Here is a 20,848-nt window from a genome sequence, read left to right on the forward strand (position 1 = left end):
CATTAAGGTATATATAAAAATCGGACTAAATATAAATGGCAGGGCAGTGCCGAGAGGGTACGAGGGAGGTTACTACTGGATTTCCATAATATTTGTGCTAATTACCCCGGCACAAATAACAGATACGTGTCTGCAGCAAACTTCACGAATATAAAGCTAGGGAATGTGGTTAACGTGGGGGAGCTGGAAGCGAGGGGTAATTCAGCTTTACAAAGAGCAAGGAAGCCCTTAGACTTTGGTGCCAAGGAGGAGTTTTTATTATACGTCGTAGGAGCTCAGAGTTGAGCTTTTGGGAGCTCCGTAAGTATTTTGGGGGAAGGGACCCCACGGAGGAAGAGGAGGTCGTTTCTTTGTTCAAGAAGAAGCCTGACCACGAGTAAACTGATTTTTTTGAGGTTTTGCAATATGAGCAACAGGGGCGAACAGCCAAACTCTTTTCAAGAAGGGACTTGATCGGTTTAGGAACAGGATTAGGGGACAGCGCTCGGTGGTACAAGACAGATCAGGGTCCGGATGGTGACTTGGAGCCTGAGGCTCAGTTCCCGGCTGCCCTGCCGAACGACGGGTTTCACACTAATTGGACCATCGTTAGGCGTAGCAGGACTTAATTTTTGAAGGACGTAGTCAAGGAAGGGTTGGTATAGCAAGGGTTTTCCAACTGAAGCCGTGCTGTGGGCCAGGGTACCTTAATTCTGGCCCTGGCGGGGTGCTGTATGCGCTCCGCCATGAATCCTGCAATTATTGGAAGAAATAGAGGCAAAACCTCTCAGATTTTAATCTCCTTGCGTTCTCCTGTGGGACATCATTAGCGCTGCTCGAAAATGTTGTCTGCGCGCCCGTCTGCTTAACCTCGCAAGACGAATCCGTTAGCAAATGAAGTCAGAAGAGCGAAACGTTTCCAAGAAGGGCTTTGAGTGCTGCTAGCTTGGCTTCGGAGGGATGGGAGCAAGGACAGCACAGAAAACAGCCTGCCCACCAGCTCGTGCTTGTTTTGAACAGTGAAACCCATACACAGCTCAGACGCATGGTGCTCTGATGATATCTGGTTTTCTTCAGAGTTTTAGCTTTGCTGATGGGAACTTGTATATCTAAAAGTAATTTGAATTTTGCCAGAGAGCTGTCCCAGTCAGTTTTGGCTGTCTTGTTGCTTAGAATAACAGATCTGATTTTCTTCTTGCTGTGTCCCTCTTCCTAGAAGTAATGAAATCCTCCTGGTTTTGCTTCCCCCCCCCCCGCTCATCTCTAGATTTGGATTACCCCCGCTATGGTGGGGGCCGCGTAGGGTGTTAACTCTAGTTATTAGCACCATCAATTTAGTGCGACCTCGTTACGTGCAGCAGTGGCGTAGTCCCCTACATCTAGGCAGTCGCACAGTTTTTGTCAACGCAGGAGCGAGTCGCTCTTCTGGTTGTCTTTCCCCACCAGCCTCTTCTCCCCGAACAGTTGCCTTCTCACGATTCAGGTCACGTTGTCCCCTCTGCTGGTGACAGTCCTTCATCCAGATTACCTGGGTTGGAAGCCAAATCGTTGCGTTCCTCTCTTAATTGCATGTGGGTTCTGAGACAGGGAGCCGTCACTGGCTTTTCTGGAGAAACCATTCAGTATGGGAACAACGTAGGTGTCATACGGTCCCCAGGAATGCCGGAATGACCATTTTACTTTCATTGTCATGTCAAGTATAGATGCATCCTTCTGCCCCACCTCATTTTTTCCCAGTGCCGAGGCAGATAAGCCCAGCTCATTCTTTCATTCTTTAATAATTACCACACTCTTTTCTTCTCGCTACTCATGATATAGTTACCCACAGACTATTTGCATACACTTCATCAATCAGCAGTCTTCTATGTCAAGTGATGTATGATTACCTTTTTTTTTCTTTTTTCTTTTTTTCTTTTTCTTTTTTTTTGCTTAGCAATTAAATACATGGAATTTCTTATTCTTCCAGTCTTGGTGCAGAAGTGGAGACCAAATCCATGATTTGAGCATGAGTTACTGCTATTTTCCGCTATCTCTGTATCACTCAAAGAGACCAGAAAGGAAGAGAAAAATGTCTTTATGGTTTAGGAACAAAGTAAACGTAAAGTCTTTCTGTAGTATCATATTTCCTACAAGTAATTACATCTATGGTGGGTTTTTTTTTAACTTCCATATAAAACATTTGCAGAAGGGTTTCTGACCCCTGACTCGGGATTCTGATAGAAGAGTCCTTGATACTGGTTCAGTCTCTTTCTTGCTATTTCTGTAACGGATTAGCCAAAGCAGGATAGAAAGATGACTGGAATTGTGTGCAATTAGGGTGCATGTTATATCCTATTCCTTCCTATTGATCTGTAAGCTGTTCCATTGGCTTTCTTTCTGTTTCCTGCTGCTTTCTTGCTTCGTTATTGAAGGGAGGATTCAGACCTATACAGGTAATTTTAACTCCTGGTTCTGCATGGCCTGAGTGTCTCTTTATCACTTGTATCGTTAGCGCGGTAGTGAATGCATTGATGTCTGCTGCACATCTTGCCAACCGAGTTTGGAGATCGCAAAGACTCTAGTAACTGGAGCCAGGGCGTCCAGTGCCATGGATGCTCCGTACCGTGGGCGCTGGTGCCTTTCCCGGCGCTAAGCGTGGAGAACCACGCGGGTGCCAGTGGCTTGCTTGGTTTCCTGGACCTGGTCCGCTTGCGCGGGGCATCCCTTCATGCGAACACGGTAGAAGAGTTCGGTGCCACTCTGCAAGAGGTTGCCACCCTTCTGAAAAAGGAGTGCAGGACAAGTTGCCCATCGCAGTTTGAACACGGGATAGGTATGAGGCACCTCTGGCCTTCATAAGGTCTGGATTTTAGCTGTTCCGGGGTTATATTGGAACGGTTGTCTTGACCTTTTATTTCCTTAGCGCATTTATAAAGATGGCTTCTGGCAGTCAACCCACCTTATACAAAAAAAAATATATATATATATGACAAAAATCATTTTTCCAACTGTCATTCTGAAAGGTGGGGATGTGTAATTCAGTAGATACAAACTAACAATTATTTGAGCTTAAAGTTTCACGCTTGCTCTTGCCTTTTGCTATCTCTCTCTACCTTGTAAAATTGAAGGTTGTAGCGTGATCTTGCTATTTGCAGATAAAAAGAAATTGTCCTGCAGTTTTCTGAACGTGTGGCAACCCTTTGGAAGTAGTACTGTAATTACAGTATGGTATTGCCTGCTGTTGTAATGATACCGCAAACTCTTCTGCAGAAAGCTTGACCAGTTTTTCTTTTTTTTGCTTTTTCTCCCCTCTCCTTCCTCTCTCCCTTTCCTGCCCCAGTTTTTTCAGAGGCCTCAAATACAGCCTCCAAGAGCCACCATCCAGAACAGCAGCCCTTCCATCCGTCCCGGCGCGCAAACACCAACTGCAGTGTATCAAACCAACCAGCACATCATGATGGTTAATCATCTGCCAATGCCGTATCCGATGCCTCAGGGCCCCCAGTACTGTATACCACAGGTAAGAGATCGTCCGGGCGTCTCCGAAACTGCAAAGCAACCCTTGGTTGATCCCTTGGGTTTCCCTCAAGACCTTGCAGCAGAGTTGGGGAGAGGGGGAGTAGAAGTGATGGTTGCACGTTCAGCAACTACTCGGTTTCGTAATCTGATCTTTATAGATTTTGGGGGGGCAGCTGCACCGTTGCTGTTTCTGTATGCGACGGTGCGTTGTTGCCCAACTCTGTGTCGACTGATGGTCCTTTTTTCCCTCCTAGTATCGTCATAGCGGTCCTCCCTACGTTGGGCCCCCACAGCAGTATCCTGTTCAGCCGCCAGGGCCGGGCCCGTTTTATCCAGGACCGGGTCCTGGAGAATTCCCTAATGCCTACGGTGAGTTCTGGTCGGAGACTTCTTGAAGGTATTTTCTGGGTGTGTTTTTATGTTGTCAGGTTGAAGATTTATAACGCCGAACTGAATTAGCATTTGTTTGAACTTCAGATAGCTGCTCAGTTTGGTTGTGTTGGGGCCCTTATTATTTGCTCCTGAAAAATTCACAGTAACAGGGTTTTGTTTGTATGAATACTTACGGAAAGGCTGCAACTCGGAGCTACCCGTAATCGCATGTGAACAAGAATAGCGGCTATTCATTATTCCCTGCTCAATCATTATTATTTATTAAGGTATTGAGAATACATCTGGCCGCCTTGGTTTCCACTGAGCTATGCCACCAGCCCTTGACTCCTTCAAGACCTCACGACCGCCCCTCGTTGGGCTTCTGGTTTGCAGACCTGGCGGTAACGGTGGACGCTTGTCCTTGGGTGTCCCACGCCACCTCTCTTTTCTTGGCCGTTGACTTTTCCGTGTCACCCTGTGCGTGACGGCCCGGGTGTCTTGCAGCTTCTGGGCTGCAAGGCAGGAGATCGGCCGGTTTCTGAGGAGCAGCTTGTCACAGCTGGAAGGAGGCCTCAAGTCCTTTATTGACATTAGCACTTGATGAAACATGATAGGGGGTTGGAGGCTGGTGGATTTGGGGTTTGCCTTGTTTGCAGGATAGTAGCTTTTTATTTAGGGGAGCTGAAATATTTAAAGAAGGCTTTTCTTACAGAGGAGAGTTTGGTTGGGTTTTTGTTTTCTTTATTAACCTTCCCTTGCTGATTTATGGGAGCACCTGAAAAATCCACCAGGATCTAGATTGTTCAAGTTGTCCCCCCTTTGTACATTTTTTTTTTAAGGGTTTTCACCTCTAGATATCAAAGTTGAGCTATTTTGTTAAGTCTGATGGCTCCCTTCCCACCCAAATTCTGTAATCTATTGGGCGTAGCAATCTTATCAGCTTTCCACGCAGCTTTAACTGCTGGTATTTTCTGGGCGTTAGGAGTGAATGATTACCTCGCCTGCCGAACAGCGTTGGCAGGGTTACATGTTTGCACTTCACAGATACAGATTCATTTTAAAGGGGGAGAAAACCCCCAGTTTCTTCTTTACTTATCATTTTTAAAGGTCTGGACTCTTTTCTTTTTATCTCTTTTTTGTTTCTTTTTTTTTCTTTTCCCTTGGGGGATTTATAGAGCTAATGTGACAACTGAGCTTGACAAAAGGCAGCCACGGAGCCTTTGACACTGATTATGTGGTTTCTGAATAAACCAAAATGATAACAATTATAAGGCAGTTAGTTCCTGTTTGCTTATCCTAGGGGAAAAAACCAGGAGAATAAATATTGCAGTGGCTCTTTAAATCGGATCCACAGGACGAGGAAGTTGCCCACGTATTCCTCCTTTAAAGTTTCTGTGCTGTTCCAGGTCTGGTTTCTTACTTTCTGCTTGCTGAGCGCCCTTCGTCCGTCTGCGCTTCGGGAATTTGGAAAAGGTTCCCTTCTGCTTCCTTTCTGCCCCTGAAACCGCCCAGTTTCTGGCCGTGGAGGCTTGCAGTCTTTCAGCGCCGGCCTGTTTTCCGTCGCCGCGTCCGCGGAGCGTCAGGGGGGCGAAGCCGGAGGCCCCGTAGCTGGATCGCAGCCCTCGGTCGCGCAGAGCCTGTTCTCGAATTGCAGCCCGCGACGGCTTTAGCCGAGGAGCCGGCTGACTTCGGATTGGCCTCCGATCGTCCGGCTTGCTGTCCCGTCGTTCCCTCACCGTTCGGAGGGGGCTCGGGAGCTGCTCGGGCGCGGGCACCGCTCAGGGTTTTGGGAGGCGAAGAGCCTCGCCGCGAGCGTGGCCGATTTGCAACAGCCTGGAAGCGCGTGATGGAGGTGGGAAACCCTCGTCTCTCGCCCGTAGTTAGCTGCTTTGCGGAGCTCTCCCCGCCGCCGATGCCAAAGTTATTCTTGCTTTTCAGGGTTTGCCGCCTTAAAATGCTTTCCATAAAGGAAGAATCCTTCCTTAGGTTGCGCTGTAGGTCTCTGCGGCACGGATCATGTTACAGGCTATCTGAGTAGATCCGGTTTCTCGGAAACTAGAAATCTGGATACGGAACGCACCGCAGGGCTGCCGGGCTTGCTCCTCTCCTCTCGTGTTACCCCAGCTCTTCTCCTCGTCGTACGCCTGGCCAGCCGTGAGAGCTTGGCCAAAGCGGTAGTCAGACGGGTTTTGAGGACACGCAGCTATTTTTAAGGAGAGAGGCAGGAGGGTCCTCGGTTCCCATGCCAGGTGAGCTGGGAAACCTCGACAGAGATGGTTTCTGTGCCCCGAGGACAGCTCGGGTCTGAAGCCACGCTGCCTCCTGGGATGCTCAAAATTTGGAGATCACCGAGCGACTTAGGCTCGCTTAACTGCAGCGTCCGAGCTACCTTAGCTGCAAAGCCCGTGTGTGAATTAGACCCCTCGGATCCACGCAGCGGTCGGAGCAGTTTGCTGTCGGTGCCCGGCCGTGCTTTCCCTGCTGTTTTGGCAGGGCAGGAGCTCTTGTCCTGAGCGTGCGGATCGGGAAGCCACGCCAGGCTTTTGCTTTCGAGTTTTCTGTGCGAGGAACGCGTCCTTTGAAGCTGCAAATCGGATCGTGCGGGGCTGGATTCGTTGGCTTTACTGGATTTCACCATTCGCGTTAGTAACAGGCTCCCGTTTTGGTTGTAGTGTTCATGGACACAATAAAGAATTTCTTCAGGGAACTACAATACAGTCATTTTATTCCTGTTTAAATGTTACTTGGGTTGAAGAATAAATCAGATTGCTTTAGATGCAAGTGAGGGCAGACAGTCCATCTAGCATCTATACTTAGAAAAGGGAAAAAAAAGGGCAGGACTGTCTTACAAGTTCACCTGATCTCCAGCATGCAGACAGAATATAGCTCTTGCCACCTTTATTTATGTCTGGCACGTCTTTAAAGTGCTCAGTCATTTCGAACCAGTCTTATTCCATAAAGAAAAAATAATGAAACTGCATCGGATATTATGAGTGTAATCAACAGTGCAGTGTAATTTTGCAGGAATAACCGTGGTCCTGCTTTCTGATGTTGCTGCATGAGAAGAACGTTGCTTGTAATTAAATTTTCTGGCTACGCTTGAAGATAAGTTGCAGTTGCCCTTGCAAATTCATTGTAATGGTTTGGGTGAATCCGTCTCCGCAGGCACAAAGGGCCACCTGCTTGTCAGTGAAAGGAGTCCACCGATGGGCCTCTTGTCTCTTAATGCCTTGGTGATTTCAGCAGCTTCGCCAACACTGAAGCACCTGATAAATTTTTCCATTCTTGAGAGAGAGAGAAAAAAAAAAAAAAGGATGTAGTGACTTAATCACCTGTCTTGATGGAATATCAAATTCTGTTTTAAGGGAAGTGGGGAAGGAGGAAGCACCGGCCGCTTTCCACTTGGGTGTTAAAAGCCGTGTCCTTCAAAAGAAGGGAGGGAGGAGCAAGGTGGGCAGCGCAGGTCTTCTGCTTGCTTTGCTTTCCTTTGCAAATTAACTGAGTTTTTCCGTGTCGTTGTCCTTTCCCAGGAACACCTTTCTACCCAAGTCAGCCGGTGTATCAGTCAGCACCCATCATAGTGCCTACGCAGCAGCAGCAGCCTCCGCCAGCTAAAAGAGAGAAGAAAACGGTAAGGGAGCTTTTGTTGACCGATAACATCCTCTCTGAGAATTGTTCTGGTTGTAAGGCCGGGATATTGAACAAAATCACTGATCTAATAATCTTAGCTTAAAATTGAGCTTTGTCTTCACAGCAAGGCTATTTTTCAGCCTTCTGCAGTTCCATGTAACATGGCACACTGCTGCAGTGGTGTCTTATTTTCAGTTTTCTGTTGGAACTTTCTACTGCGAGTTCGTGACATCTCAGCCAGTCGGAAATGGGAATATTTTTGCCAGTTTTGTAACAAACAGAAATGAAGGCAGCATTGTCTGCCCGAGCCTGCGGATCCTCAATTGCTTGCGCTACCGCTTTGAGTTTTGCCGAAAAGACGAGCAAAACAAAATAACTCGGATCAGTTTGGCGCTTTCCGTGCAGACTGTTGGGAATTGTTTCAGATCGACAAAAGAGAAATTGTTCAGTATTATACCTTGGAAAAGGTAGAGAGGCAGTAGTATTGGCAAGTTGTGGACTCATTTGCAAGGGCCGAAAGAGCCAGAACTATGGCACTGTGGAAGTGGGTAGAGACTTGAAGACCTCTTTTCCCCTCTTCCCAATTCACTGGTCAGAGTTGGTGAGAGAGGAGGCCAGATTAATGGAATTTAATGTTGATGTTTTCTATCAGAGAATTACATTATTAAGAACTCTTAACCAGCCAGAAATATGGGATTTGTGCATGTCTCAAAATAGAGAATATTTGTATCCTTTGATTTTTGAAGATGAGCTGTGAGAATAAATGACGCTTGATCTGGGAAACGGGAAGAGCTGAACAATGAGTTAGCTGGACTTGCACGAAAGGCCTTTTCTGTAGCTGCTGTCATCAAAGGGTGATGCAAGTCTTCTGCCACCTCTTCACCATCCTCCTCAGTCATGACTGTTCTTTCTTTTCAGCATCCAAAACATGACATGGCCTGATCGTTGATGCCATTTGAAATGCAAAGATGTTCAGAAACACAGAACTGTGGTTAAGACAGTTGCGGTTTCATGCCAACAAAACTAAGTTCTTTGAAGCAGAAGAGCAACAGTGTTTTTTAAATGACTGAGCTGCTTGTCTCTGGATGTGCTCTTTCCGACAGAGCCCGCTAACACATGTCACAACTGAGGAAATGAGAGCAATTAAAAGAGCAATAATGTTCATAAATGTATACGTGTATACATGTCCACACACAAGTTAGCTGAGTATTAGAGTACTACAAGCTTTCAGGCAGGGAAAGCATGTTTTAATGCTCTTGACTGCTTGTCAGGAGGAGATAAGAATTCCTGCCAACTCCTAAGTCCTTGTTGCTATGATTAACTGAAAGATGTAGCAGAAAAACACTAGTTTCTTCTTTTTACTGAGTCAAAAATAAAAGAGAAGACCAAGAGCATCTTGTCGACATCCCAACTAGCATGCGTGTATTCGCTTGTGCTACAACCCAGAGAATCCCCAAAACGCCACATGATACTGAAGTCCGTAGACCAGATTGCAAAACTCTGCTGCTGCTGGTAACTTTATATGTTGTCGATTGAGAAAAGCACCCCGGTTTCCAGCGCTGCTTCCCGCTCTCCCAAGACTTGTGTGTCCGGGTTTGCTTGCAGCTGGTGCATCGTAGTGGGTGCAGCAGTGGGCGCAGCAGGGCCTTCTGCATGCGTTTCGTAGAGAGAGTGCTAGTGCAACCAAGAGCTTTCGAGAAGGTTTGGCAGACATGCACAAACGGTAGCACTGCCTTCAGTTTTATGGAAATCTGCAGTTTTCATATTGAAGATAAAAAAAACTCTTCCAGAGAGATGAAACTAGACAGCTTGTCCCCCTATTCAGTGGCATAGATTGGCTCACGTGTTGGTCGAGGATTCAGATGAGTGCCTTCCCGAGTGATTTATTTTGGGTAATATTTTTCTTTCCTGTTTTGAGGGTACAAAGAGTTTCGGGGAACATACTTGTTTCCTAAATGCTAATGAGTTTCGTAGGACTCCTGTTTGTTCTCCCTCTGTTTCCCTTTCCTCTGCCCAGCATTTTTGTGTTTTCTTTTGTTTGGTTGGTGTGATTTTTCTCAGCGTGGAGGGGAAAAACAAAAGCAGCTCTGATTTGCTTTCCCCCTTTACCAGCAGCTGGGTTGGCAAGGTCACTGAATTTCACATCAGGATAATAAATTCTTGAATTGTCTCTTTCTTTTTTTCTTTTCTTTTCTTTTTTTTTTTTCCTCTTGCACTTTCTACTAACCGGCAAGCTCTAAACTGTCTGGTAAATTTTCTAAGCTTCAGTAAACTTATTTTCCAGAAGTAAGGACCATATTCTGCATTAAGGGATCATGCACTGTAAGGCACATATATCTTTTTAAAATTGTTCCACCTTTCCTTTGCATCTGAGAGAATTTGAAGAGGTGCACACGCTTTGGCCTGACTGGTATGGTTGATGAGCTTTTTGATTAAATAACGCCTTAAGATTAAGGGATGACATACCATGCATTTCAAGTGGTTGAAACAAACCACATTCCAGCGTTCCTGCAGAATATCCGTTCAACCCGGAGCCTTTTTGGTTTGCACTTGGGTCTGGCTTGTGTAGTAGAGGTTAATGTAAGCTGCTTTGTCGCTCATACCGAGCGTGATGGAAATCTGTCCTGTGCTTGCTCTCCTTCCTGTAAACCCCAAGGATGGCGTGTCAGGGGCAGACTTGTTTGAAGTATTTCTTTATTCAATATTGCAGATCCGAATCCGAGATCCGAACCAGGGGGGTAAAGATATAACGGAAGAAATTATGTCTGGAGGGGGCAGCAGGAACCCAACACCTCCCATCGTGAGACCCACTTCCACACCTACTCCACCTCAGGTAATAAAGTGGCAATATGACCTTCTGTCGGCACTGTCCGCTTTCCTTGGCTGTTTGTTATAGCCAATTCCTGTCCATACTAACATCTTTCTGCTTTAGTGGTGGTGTTTTAGAAAAGCCAGGTTAACCGTAGCTCAGGAATCTTATCTCACAAGCTTCCAGATCTGGTCTCTGTGTGTGTGTTCAGCCTTCAAAATGCATTTTTCTAATGTAGGAAAAAGCATAAATATCCCACACTGACATTTTCCATAGCTTGTAAATCTCTTGAAGCAGTCTGCCGTGCACCTATAGTTTCTGACCCCTTCTAAGCCTCTGTATCGTGCTTCATCTGATAAGTCCGCATGTAACGTCTGAAAATTAAGCTGATTGAATATCCAAGCCTGGTCTAGTCCTTTTTGACTCGGGGCCAAAAGAGCACTCTCAGACTAACCAACGAGAGCAGTCCGGACACGAACGTGAGTCCACCTTGACGTGAACCGCCAGAAGTGGCTGCGTTATCTGATTAGAAAATGATTTCTCGCCTTTGACCACCTCTCTTCCGCACTTGCGGCCCAAAGAGGCGATGCCTCCTTGGTCTCCTCGCAGCTGAAGAGGAGCCGTATGGCAGCTACTGCCCTCTTCCTGGCTGCCGGCTTGGCGTGGCTGCTCGTCGCTCCATACCTTAATCTCAGTTCTTCCTTTCTTTCGGGAAGCGAGGGGAGACGCTGCTCAGCCACAGGCTGCTGAACCTAAACTGTTCAGAACGGATGGAGAAGAAGAAACTGGACTTGCCCTTTGGCATGGGCCTTGAAAGCTGGCTCTGTTTTACTGGAGGTTGTTGCCCTCCACTCAGAAACCTGGCATGAAGACAGTCTCACGAAAGGTTACAGCGGAGTCACTAAAAGCATTTGCAGTGCTGTCATCGAGACGAAAGAAGAGCTCGGCCTGCAGATTTCCCCTCTGTTGAGACAAAAGGGGATGGATTTAGCTTTTGACCATTCCCTTTTTTCACACGAAGGCAGCGCAGTTAGCCGTGGGCTTTCTCCTACTGGTCTTCAACCTGGGCAAGCAGGGGCAAGGCCGTGCAGACGGCCCCGTGCTTGAGCAATTCCCGGCGAGCTGGTTTCGCAACGCCCGATACCAGGTCTGCAATACTCAGGCGGAATAAACCTTCTTCTGCCAGACAGTGGCCTGGCGATTCGCAACTACAGCTGTAAGGGGAGAGAGCAAAGAGCTGGTTATGTATAAATTTGTATACGTATAAAATTGATAGTACTCCTTTCCAAGCATTTTCCATGAGAGAAGACGTCAGTGCTGTAAATGCTGTTTGCACGCCAGTGAGACCTTGCCGGTTACTTTGTGTTGAATTATTTACTCCGTTAGAAGTGTAGAAGAGTTGAAAACAGGCAGGGTTTCAGATTGTGTTTATGGGTGCTACAGCTAATACAGGCACTTACTAGATCAGTTTTGCATTCTGGAATCTATTTTAAGACATTACAATTAAGTCAAACAGGACGAAATAAATTTTTTTTCAAGAGGAGGTTAACAAGCAGGAGCTGTTATCAGCTGTAATTTTTGTGCAGCGCACACCAGTGATGTCCAATCATCTACTTTAAGCAAGGTATGCAAATACTTTGTCGTTTCATATCCAGACTTCATTTTGATTAGGTACTTGGAACCACTTTTGTTAATCACCAAAGAGCTCTGAAGTAGAGCTCACCAGAAAAAGTTCATTAGTGCAACGTAACTGAAAATGTAAGCCTGCTTAAGCCAGGAGGTTCAAAGTTATTGTCCCAACAGCATCTATAATTCACTTCTTTTGAGCAAGTGTAGCATCAGGGATGAATTCGATGGTGCTCAGTTGATGCCTTAATACGTCTGCTCAGTGGCTGCATTCCAGTAGCTGCGGCCGTCGTAACTTTGAGCTGTCTAAAATCGGTGAATTTGAAATATTCAGCCACAACTTTGCTTGAAACTTGCCGGGGCTTTTTGTATTCCGTTTCCTCGGCTGATAAAAACTCTGAACGATCAGGATGAGCTGAATACGAAAATAAAATACGCTGAAATGCGCACAGTTTAGGACATCTCCCAAAAAAGATGCAAGAAGAGCATTGCACAGGGCATTCGTTCCAGCGCTGCTTCACGTCGGATGTGGATGCTGGTGGTTTTGATAGCAGTTCAGCTGGCCTCGCACTCAAAATGTGAACGTGCCGCCTCCAGGCTTGGCAGAAGCATCGCCTAATGGAGGCGACTCCCTCTCCGATGGCGTTTTTGAAGGATGCAGGGCTCCAGTAACGCTTCCTTTGTGCCCACTGCCCATAGCCGCCTCCGCAATCTCAGCAGTTCAGTGACCCAGCTGCGGAGGGAATGGACTTGCTCTAGAAGTGCGTTTTGCCGGGAACGGATCCAGATTCAAGCGGAGCGATTCCGAAGCAGGCGAGCCGGGAGAGACTGTAGACGATCCCAAATGGCCCTTTTTCAGTACGCCTGCCGCCTCGTTTCGCTGCGTCGCGCTGATGCCTGGTCCAAGTCACGCTGAGCCGGGGCTGCAGCTCGGCGTACGGCCAGCCCAATTCCTGCCACTGCTTGTCCCTGCCGGAGGGATGGGGAGAGGCTTCCCTGCTCTCCGGGCGGGTGTCCGCAGGGAAGCCTTAGCGGGAGCTGGTACAGGCTGGAGTCGCCGGACTGCGATTTGGCAGTGTGTTCAGGGCAAGGCGGCGAAGGGCAGGCGATACCTGTGCTTATGGACGGGGTCTTTAAAGCTCCTGGATGAGAGAAGCTGGCAGTAAGTGGAGATGTTATTACAGTTATATTCCTAGCAGTATGCTGTTTTTCACATTAAATTGCTTGGAAGAAGTAGGAAAATAGAAACCAGGACCACTGCTAGAACCTGGCTGCAGTATTTGCTCAGCACGGACATACATAAAAGACCATATTTTAAAGAGTAAGACGTGCTCTTATTTACCTGGCAAACCTTTTCCACGTGTTGATGAATTTTTCACATTTTGTGTTTGCTCAGTTTATAGGCCGTGGTAGGATAGAAGAGCAGAGAGAGGCTCTTTTAGCATCATAAATCATGAAAGTAATTGGAGTGTTTTTTTCCTAGAAGGTCTCTAAATGCTCCATTTTAAATCTGGGAGCCCTGTCAGGGTCATTACTTAAGTACCATTTATATCGCTTTGCACTGCGGTTCCCACAAAATGAACGAGTGCTTTCCAAAGCTCTTAACTTTGGGTCAGTAGAGGTATTTTCTTTCTAGGCTTACAGGTTTATTGTCCGCCAGTCTCATTTGGTTCCTGTGGTTCTTATCGCATTCTCCTTTTTCCCATTGCTTTCGCCCTTTCATTTTCCAAAAATTTGCGTAATGATCCGCTGCGGCTGAGGGGGAAGTGTTCTTGAAACGTGCTCGTTTGTAAAATTGTGTTTTGTTTGGCTTCCTTTGGATTTGGCTGAAGGTCCAAGTGCAGTTCCTCATCCATAGTCCAGCCAAGCTCATCAAACTCATTCCTGCAAGAGGAGCAATCTCAAGTAAAATTTCAAGTCTTCAACCTGCTTGCTTAGATTTTTGTTGTTGTTGTTCGGGTGTGCTTTTTCACAATCCTCCTTCACCCTTCTGTTACCCAAAATGGTCAAAATAATGTGTATTGAAGATAATTTGCTCTTTATTCTGCACTGATCAGAAGTAGCTGCTGGAAAACAGGAGAATAAAAGAGGGTCCTAGGAAAATGAGCAGGTTGCCAGAGGGTTCGTTTCTTAAAGAAGTTAGGGAAAATAATTTTTGCGTGAATTTCTGAGGTGTCTGAAGGCAGTAGACATCTGTGTATTGAGCAATCTGCTTTATCCTGATTACTTAAAAAAAAAAAAACCAACTTTTCCTGTAGGTCTTCTGAGAAGTCAGCGCAGGTAGGTTGCTAGCTAGACCATCCGCCTGCAATAAGCTGGGTCGTTCTTGGTTTTAGGAATTAAATCTAGTCGGATTCTCTTCTTTTCATGCCCCCTGGTTTGTGTTCGAAGGGATTTCCCGAATGGGAATGGTTCTCTTCAGAACTTCCCCCCAGGCTATGTTCGCTCTAATGCGCAGAAGTGCTTTACCTAGAAGTTTGAGCGAGTCTGGTGCAGTTATTTGTAGTCCTACGAGTACGGGGTGGTTTTTAATGTCTTTCTCCAACCTTGATGAACACAAGTCAAGCGATCATTCGTCCCGTTAATTGGTTGGGGGGGAGAGAGTTAAAATACGTGGAATATATTCCATATATATTCTTGGCAACGGGCTGTATCTTTTGCAGTCTCGTCACTTGCCAGTCCCGCAGTTTTCTTTTTCCATATGGAAAACATCAGGCTCGCTCTAAGCTTATTGGGAACCAGCTCTTCCCGCTCTCCTTTAGATTGACGCACAATTTTTTTAATTCCCAGTATCACCCCAGTAAGTATCATCCATAAGTCTGTTTGGAGAAGGTATTAGCTGTTTTTTCATGCAACCACGCAGGTATAACCAATGTAGGTTGTTTTCCTAGAGCGTGATAACAAATATGTGTAGGCACACACACACACACACACACACACACATATATATATACACACACACATACATATGGATACGTATGTATGTATGTATGTTGTTGGCTTTTTGAACCGACCCAGCCTGTAGTTCGTCAGTGCGGCCGACTTTTATGGTTAACAAAGCAATATCTCACGATAGTCCTAGCGGTAGCTGCCATTTCAACCTGCGCTTTTCTGACGTTTTGCTCAAAAAATAAACCCAGATGTTGGAAATTGCCCATCAGTTGAGGATGGAGTTGAGTCCAAAAAAGACGCTTAAATTACGGAGAGCTCCAGGAGTCTTTTGGTATATACCCGACTTTTTTTTTTTAAACTGCTCTCAGTAGCATTTCTGCTGCTCATGGGGGAAACATTAGGAGAATGAAGTGTGTTAATAACTGTGCTGTGCTGCCTTTATCTTGCTGTCGTTAACAGTAATTGTCTCTTTTTCCCCCTTTCCTGCTGCCTTTTCCTTCTTCCCTCTCCCATGTACTTTTTGAATTTATTCAATCGGTCTGGATATCTTTTCTTTCCTTTTCTTTTCTCCCCACCCTGCCTTTTGCTTTTCTGTTCTATCCTGCCCGACCCTGGTCTGCCGCCCTCGCTTGCTTGCGCTCCATGTTGCTAGTTTTTGTGTTCGCACGCTCATTATCACCCTTTTTTGTACTTCAAATCCCAGCAGCTGTCCAGCCAGGTCCCGGAGCCCAGCCCCGCGCTTTACGGGACCGTGGAGAGCCCCCACCTCGCCGCCAGCGCCCCCGCGACTAGCAGCCCGAAGCAAGGTTTGTTGAAGGATATTTCCTCCCTGATATTTTTAGTCTTTTTTTTCCCCCCCCTTTTTTTCTGGTTGGCGTTTGAATAGTTTTGGCGTGGAGACAAGCAGGGGAGCAGTCGGCAGAAATAGGAGGGGAGGAACCTCTTTTTCTCCAGCGGGAACATTTAACAATGCGTTGCTAAGGGAATTAATTGAAATTTGCCGACGTGAAACTGGTTAAAAATAATTTTTATTAAAGCTTCTGCTTCCTAAACGTCGTTTCAGAGCCCCTAGAAGCGCGAACCTCCTCTCGCCCACGTTCCGCCCTTCAGAAACGGGTGTATTGACTATGAAAACGCTCTTAGCCGCAGAAACTTTATATCGTTTGGACAAATTGTCAGCAATGACACCTAACCAGATCGTCGTGTTTCTCCTCCGGAGCTGTTGGTTTATCCTGGCCAACCATCAGCGTTAGTCGGTCTGTGGGAAATAGTAATTAGAAAAAATATTACTGTGCGCAGTGTCTCATGAGCGGCTTACCAAGTCGTGCTTAGTAAAGCTTTTAAAATTGCCCAGATGAAAAAAGTTGCTTAAAATGATTACGTTTCCTTCTCGTATATAAGGATATATATTAGAATGGAGTTTTTAAAATACCTGCTTAAAAAAAAAAAACAAAAAAAGGTGTCCCAGGAAGGGTGCGTGCCAAGTCTCTCCCCGCACTGCAATTTTATAGCTGTCTGAAAGCCGCTGGAAAGCCATAGTTAATAACGTGAGTACTGTGCCGCGTTAACGGACCGGGTGCTGTAGTGCAGAGCTGACATCCCTGCCTGCTTCCCGTTTACCCGCTGCGCTGCCGCGTCGGAGCTCGCCGCCCGTAGCAGTGGGTACAAGAAAGCTGGGAAGTGCCGTCTTTTCCTTCCGAATGTTTCCCGTAAACCGCCAGACTACCACGGTTTTTAAGAGCGCTTGCTAAAAGCAGACGAAGCCCCGGAGGAGCCTGGCTCTAGAAAAGAAGGGAAAAAGCTGCCGTCTGATGCCTCCAATGCCGATAGACCCAAGCGGCGGCGGAGCCGGCGTTCGACAGAAAGCAAAGCGTCCCTGCGGCTAATTTGCGCTCGATTCTAAAATTTCCTGAAAACGTTGTTCTTTTGCAGACACGGCTTGGGCTTTAGGGCTTCTTCCTCACTGAAAGCTGTTTTACAGATAGACCTCTAGACCGCTGCGGTTCCTGCAAGCGTACTGCAGAAACGTTGGTCGAAAGGGACCTTTTGGAGACCGTCTAGTTCTTAAAAAAGTTCAGATATAGCTATAATAAATTCGGAGTGATTCGGATTCAGGTCCGTATCTTGGGCCTTGTCTGCACAGGGTATCCAGGATGCTTTTGGCCGTTGCGCCAGTCCCGTCACAGTACGGCAACTTTATGGGCGAGAACTTTCATTTCCAGGACGAGCGAGTCGTCCTCCCTCTGCTCCCTCCACGCGCTGCGATTTAACTTAATCCCTTTGGAGGCATCTCTGAGTAAATGGGAAATAAGCGGTCTCCGTTTATTTAACTGCACGGGTCTAACTCGAACGGCTTAAAAATAAACCAGGAGTTTAACCTGGGTTTAACGCTGATAAGCTTTCCTGTGTTTATCTCCATTACATCCCAGAAAGAGAGTCCAACATTTCTTCCGGTCCAAAAATTGCTACATAGCGCCTTTATGTAAGCATTGGAGAGCAAGAAAGAGGTGTAAAATAACACATCTGTGAGCTGGGGATGGGGGGAGAGCCGTGGTGACGTGGGGTATGGTCAAAATACGGAGCAAGGTGAAGGGGAAGGAGGTTTGGCTAGCCTTAAAATTACTTAACCTGGGCTAGAGCCTTTGACTTAAGGGCATGTCTACAAATGCATGTATCAGAATTGCTTTTCATTCATTCATTTTGTGGGGTTTTTTTTTTTCCCTCAAAGTAAGAATAGACACAGATACAACTGCATTGCAAAGAAAGCAAGCGAATGTTAAAACCAGTATTATCGCTTCCCGTAAGTCCCCTTCACCACGTTCGTTTTGTGGCTCAGACGTTCTCGCGCCCTTCAGCGGGCGTATTCGTTTGCATCAGCCGAAATTTGGTACACAGCTACCATTCTAATTTTGTGATACGCAGTGATCATTTTGCGGTTATAAATAGCCGCGTGCAGCACTTGGCCTATTCATTTGGTTCAGGATCGGGAACGCTGCACATGTGCTGTGCAGGCGCACCAAGCCGCTGTTATTTTTCGCTGCTAGCAGTCTGCAGCCCCTGTTATTTTTGTGTTTTAAGGCGCAGCGAGAACGTGGAGTTGGGGACTGTGTTTGCGTTTAATCTCCCTGGCTTTCCTGCAAAAGGCGAGCATCGGCGAGCTGCGTTTGCCGCTTTTGCAGCGGTTTCTGCCAGGCTGCAAAGTTCGGATAGGATTTGGGGGAGCGCAGGGGAGGCAGACCCTTCCTGCTGTGATATCTTGAAAAGCGGCATTATTTGGGCTCAAAGCGGGTCCGTCCTAGAGTCCCGCTGGTGCATATGTATCGCCAGTCCTCGAGGGCTGCAAACGCAAGGATATTGCTGCCGAATATAGGTCAAGCCGATCCCGGCGCATATCTGGCTTTAGGCCTTGGCTGTCGCAGGAGTTGCAATAGGGTATAATTGCGCGTGAAATCAGAGCTGTCAACTTTTACTTAGTTTGAGAGATTGTGCAGGCGCGGTGGGATGTTTGGAGTACTAGTGTGTTGGGGGGGTTTTAAGCCTCTTTCCAAATGCCGAGATATATCAGACGCGGAGAATGTACAATGCAGTTTGGGGAAAATAGATTAATATGAGCTCCCAAAGCTTGAAAACCTCCGGGGCCCTTCGCTTGCACCGTGGCTTAGCAACGCGCGCTGCAAAAACCGTGTGCGAAGCCAGCGCTAGTGCTGCCTCGCAAATGTTTGTCGCGGGACAAAAGATGGAAAAATGGCAGCGAGCCCAGCGATTATTTTCGGATAAACACCACCAAGTACAAATGGATTCCTGCATCCAGACGAATCTTCCCATCCGCCAGCCTCGGCGGCCTTTGCCGCTGCGACCACCCAGCGACCCAGCTCCCTCTTGCTGCTCTAATCCCTTTGGATGGAGGAGATGGCAGGCGTCCATCCTTACTCTAATTTTCTAATTTACCTCTCGCTTTACCGCCTCTGAGGTTTCAGGTTGCCCATCGTTCTTCTGCAACGCCCTCCCAAACGACTTTTCTCTTGAAATTTTGCACGTGCTGCCTGTATCCAGTAGCTAAAACGTCCTCCAAATAAGGGGTGGTTTGAAGAAAACGTGTCTAAAATGCAAATGTATGTTTTTGCTGTGTTTTTTGTCTCACAGAATGTTTCTCTAGACACTTCAAATGTTTTTGGTTTTGAGTAATCTCCTTTGAGTCAAGGGAGAGAATATCCAGGCCGTTGTTTAGAGCGAGCTTTGAATTTTGAGGACGCTCCGTGCGTTGTCTGCAGAAGATGGTCCAAAAATCAGAGGTGCCGCGTCTCCTTTTCTCAACCGATTTTTCTTACACGGAGCCTTCAGGATCAGAATCGGTTGGGCTACTTTAATCCGCCTTTTTATTCGTCCCCCCCCAGCCATCATGTTAAAGTAGCTCCCCGTCATTTCAGTGCTCAGAAAGACTTGGGCCACCTCCATCCGTGGAGGGGAAGAGCTCCCTCCCTGAGGACAGATATAAGTGACCTCGTCTTAAGAGTGGTTTGAAACTGCATCGTTGAACCTTTATGGTTGACTTCATGCTACCAGTCTAACCTGGGTTGCAGAGCCGTGCTGCAAAGATGCAATACCCCAAATACCCAGAGAATACTTTGCTAGAAGGCATCTTTGACTTTAGCTTGCCTGGGTCTCGGTGTTAAAACCCCACTCTCCTCTGAGGCAGAATCCAGTTGAAGGATATTTTTGTCTTCCATCTTACTGCGATTTCTGTGAAGGAAAATGCTGTTTTCAGTGGCAGAGTCTTTCTACAAGTTCCAAGTTTTGTGATGTGCTCGTGGGCTTTTTCTCTGAAGGCCTCCTATTTACCGCAAAGGCAGCGTTCAGGAAAGTAGAAGCAGCCATTGGATTTTAAGGTTTGCCAGCCGCAGGTGCTCTGTTCTTTTCTTTTTTTTTTTTGCCTTTAGATACAAAGATGAGCTTCAGAAGCTTCTACTTTCTTCATATGAGCTTCCTGAATAGCACACAGTACCCAGGGAAGGTGGCTTAGATATGGCTGGGGAAGGTGGCTTAGATACGGCTAGGCAAGGTGGGATTGACTGCCATTGTAACACTGATTTTTTTGTGTTTTGCTTTCCCAGAAGAGAAGCCAAAACCAGATCCAGTATTAAAACCACCTTCTCCAGTCCTCAGACTAGAACCTACCGGAGAGAAGAAAGATCAAGCTGGCCAGACGAGTGAGGCTGCCTCCGTGGAGACCCCACCAGACCTTCCTCCTGCTGCCTCGCCGACCCCGGCGGCTCCCGTGGCGGCCGTAACTCCTCCTGCTGCTGCTGTCGTGGCCGTTCCTAGTAAATCCGCGTTTACAGCTGACTCGGAGGAGAGCTGTGAACTCGCCTCCCCAAAAGAGGAGGTAATGCCTATATCTAATGCCGCCCCCTGCGCGGACACGTCGGACCCTTCTCCAGCGGAAGAGGCTGACGCCGACACGTGCAAGGAGCCTAGTAGTGTAGCATCTAGTGATATTCCAGTGACTGCTAGTACTAATCTAATTAATGAAATGAACGGAGTTAGTGAAAACCTACCTGCTGCCGAGACTACACCAGATGTAGCCCCAGAGGAAGTGGCGCCATTGACTGTTGAATCGGAGCCACCCGAAGCACCTCCGGCAGAAGCGGAAAGCGTGCCGTCTTCCATCGCGCTTCCCGCCGCTCCCTCGCCTCCGCCGACGCCTCCGCCGACCTCTCCTTCTCCTTCTCCTCCTCCTCCTCCTCCTCCTCTGTCCGTTGCTGCTGCTGTGACCACTACGACTCCTTCTCCACCTCCTCTTCCGTCTCCTAGTGCCCTCCCTGGTCTTCAGGGAGATTTAGAAGGAGAGGAGGAGAGCACAAGAACTACTCTTAGCGAAGACATAAAAGATACTGAAAAGAAGGAAGAGACCGAAGCAGATGGGCAAGCGGAGGAGAGCACGGAGTCTCTGAGTTTGAACTCTAGGAAGAGTCCTGTCCCAGGTAAGCATTCGGCCTCGTGGTTTTGGTCAACTTGAGGATGAAGGAGAGGCGTCGTTTCTCT

At 47.2% G+C, this 20,848-nt stretch overlaps 1 protein-coding gene across 13 annotated transcripts in view; it reads left to right on the forward strand.

The window, feature by feature from the left end:
- EIF4G3 (eukaryotic translation initiation factor 4 gamma 3) overlaps nucleotides 1-20,848 on the forward strand; it is a 130,283-nt gene that overhangs the window by 67,184 nt on the left and 42,251 nt on the right. For 10 of the 13 annotated variants that reach the window (XM_067311081.1, XM_067311084.1, XM_067311085.1 and 7 more), the window contains 6 exons: nucleotides 3,299-3,478; nucleotides 3,732-3,846; nucleotides 7,380-7,480; nucleotides 10,190-10,312; nucleotides 15,510-15,612; nucleotides 19,918-20,787. In XM_067311081.1, the coding sequence (XP_067167182.1) occupies nucleotides 3,299-3,478; nucleotides 3,732-3,846; nucleotides 7,380-7,480; nucleotides 10,190-10,312; nucleotides 15,510-15,612; nucleotides 19,918-20,787 (1,492 nt within the window). The remainder of the gene's footprint in view (nucleotides 1-3,298; nucleotides 3,479-3,731; nucleotides 3,847-7,379; nucleotides 7,481-10,189; nucleotides 10,313-15,509; nucleotides 15,613-19,917; nucleotides 20,788-20,848) is intronic. The other 3 variants (XM_067311082.1, XM_067311086.1, XM_067311093.1) reach the window with 1 other exon arrangement.

Source organism: Apteryx mantelli, chromosome 26 (assembly GCF_036417845.1).
Source record: "Apteryx mantelli isolate bAptMan1 chromosome 26, bAptMan1.hap1, whole genome shotgun sequence".
Taxonomy (NCBI): domain Eukaryota; kingdom Metazoa; phylum Chordata; class Aves; order Apterygiformes; family Apterygidae; genus Apteryx; species Apteryx mantelli.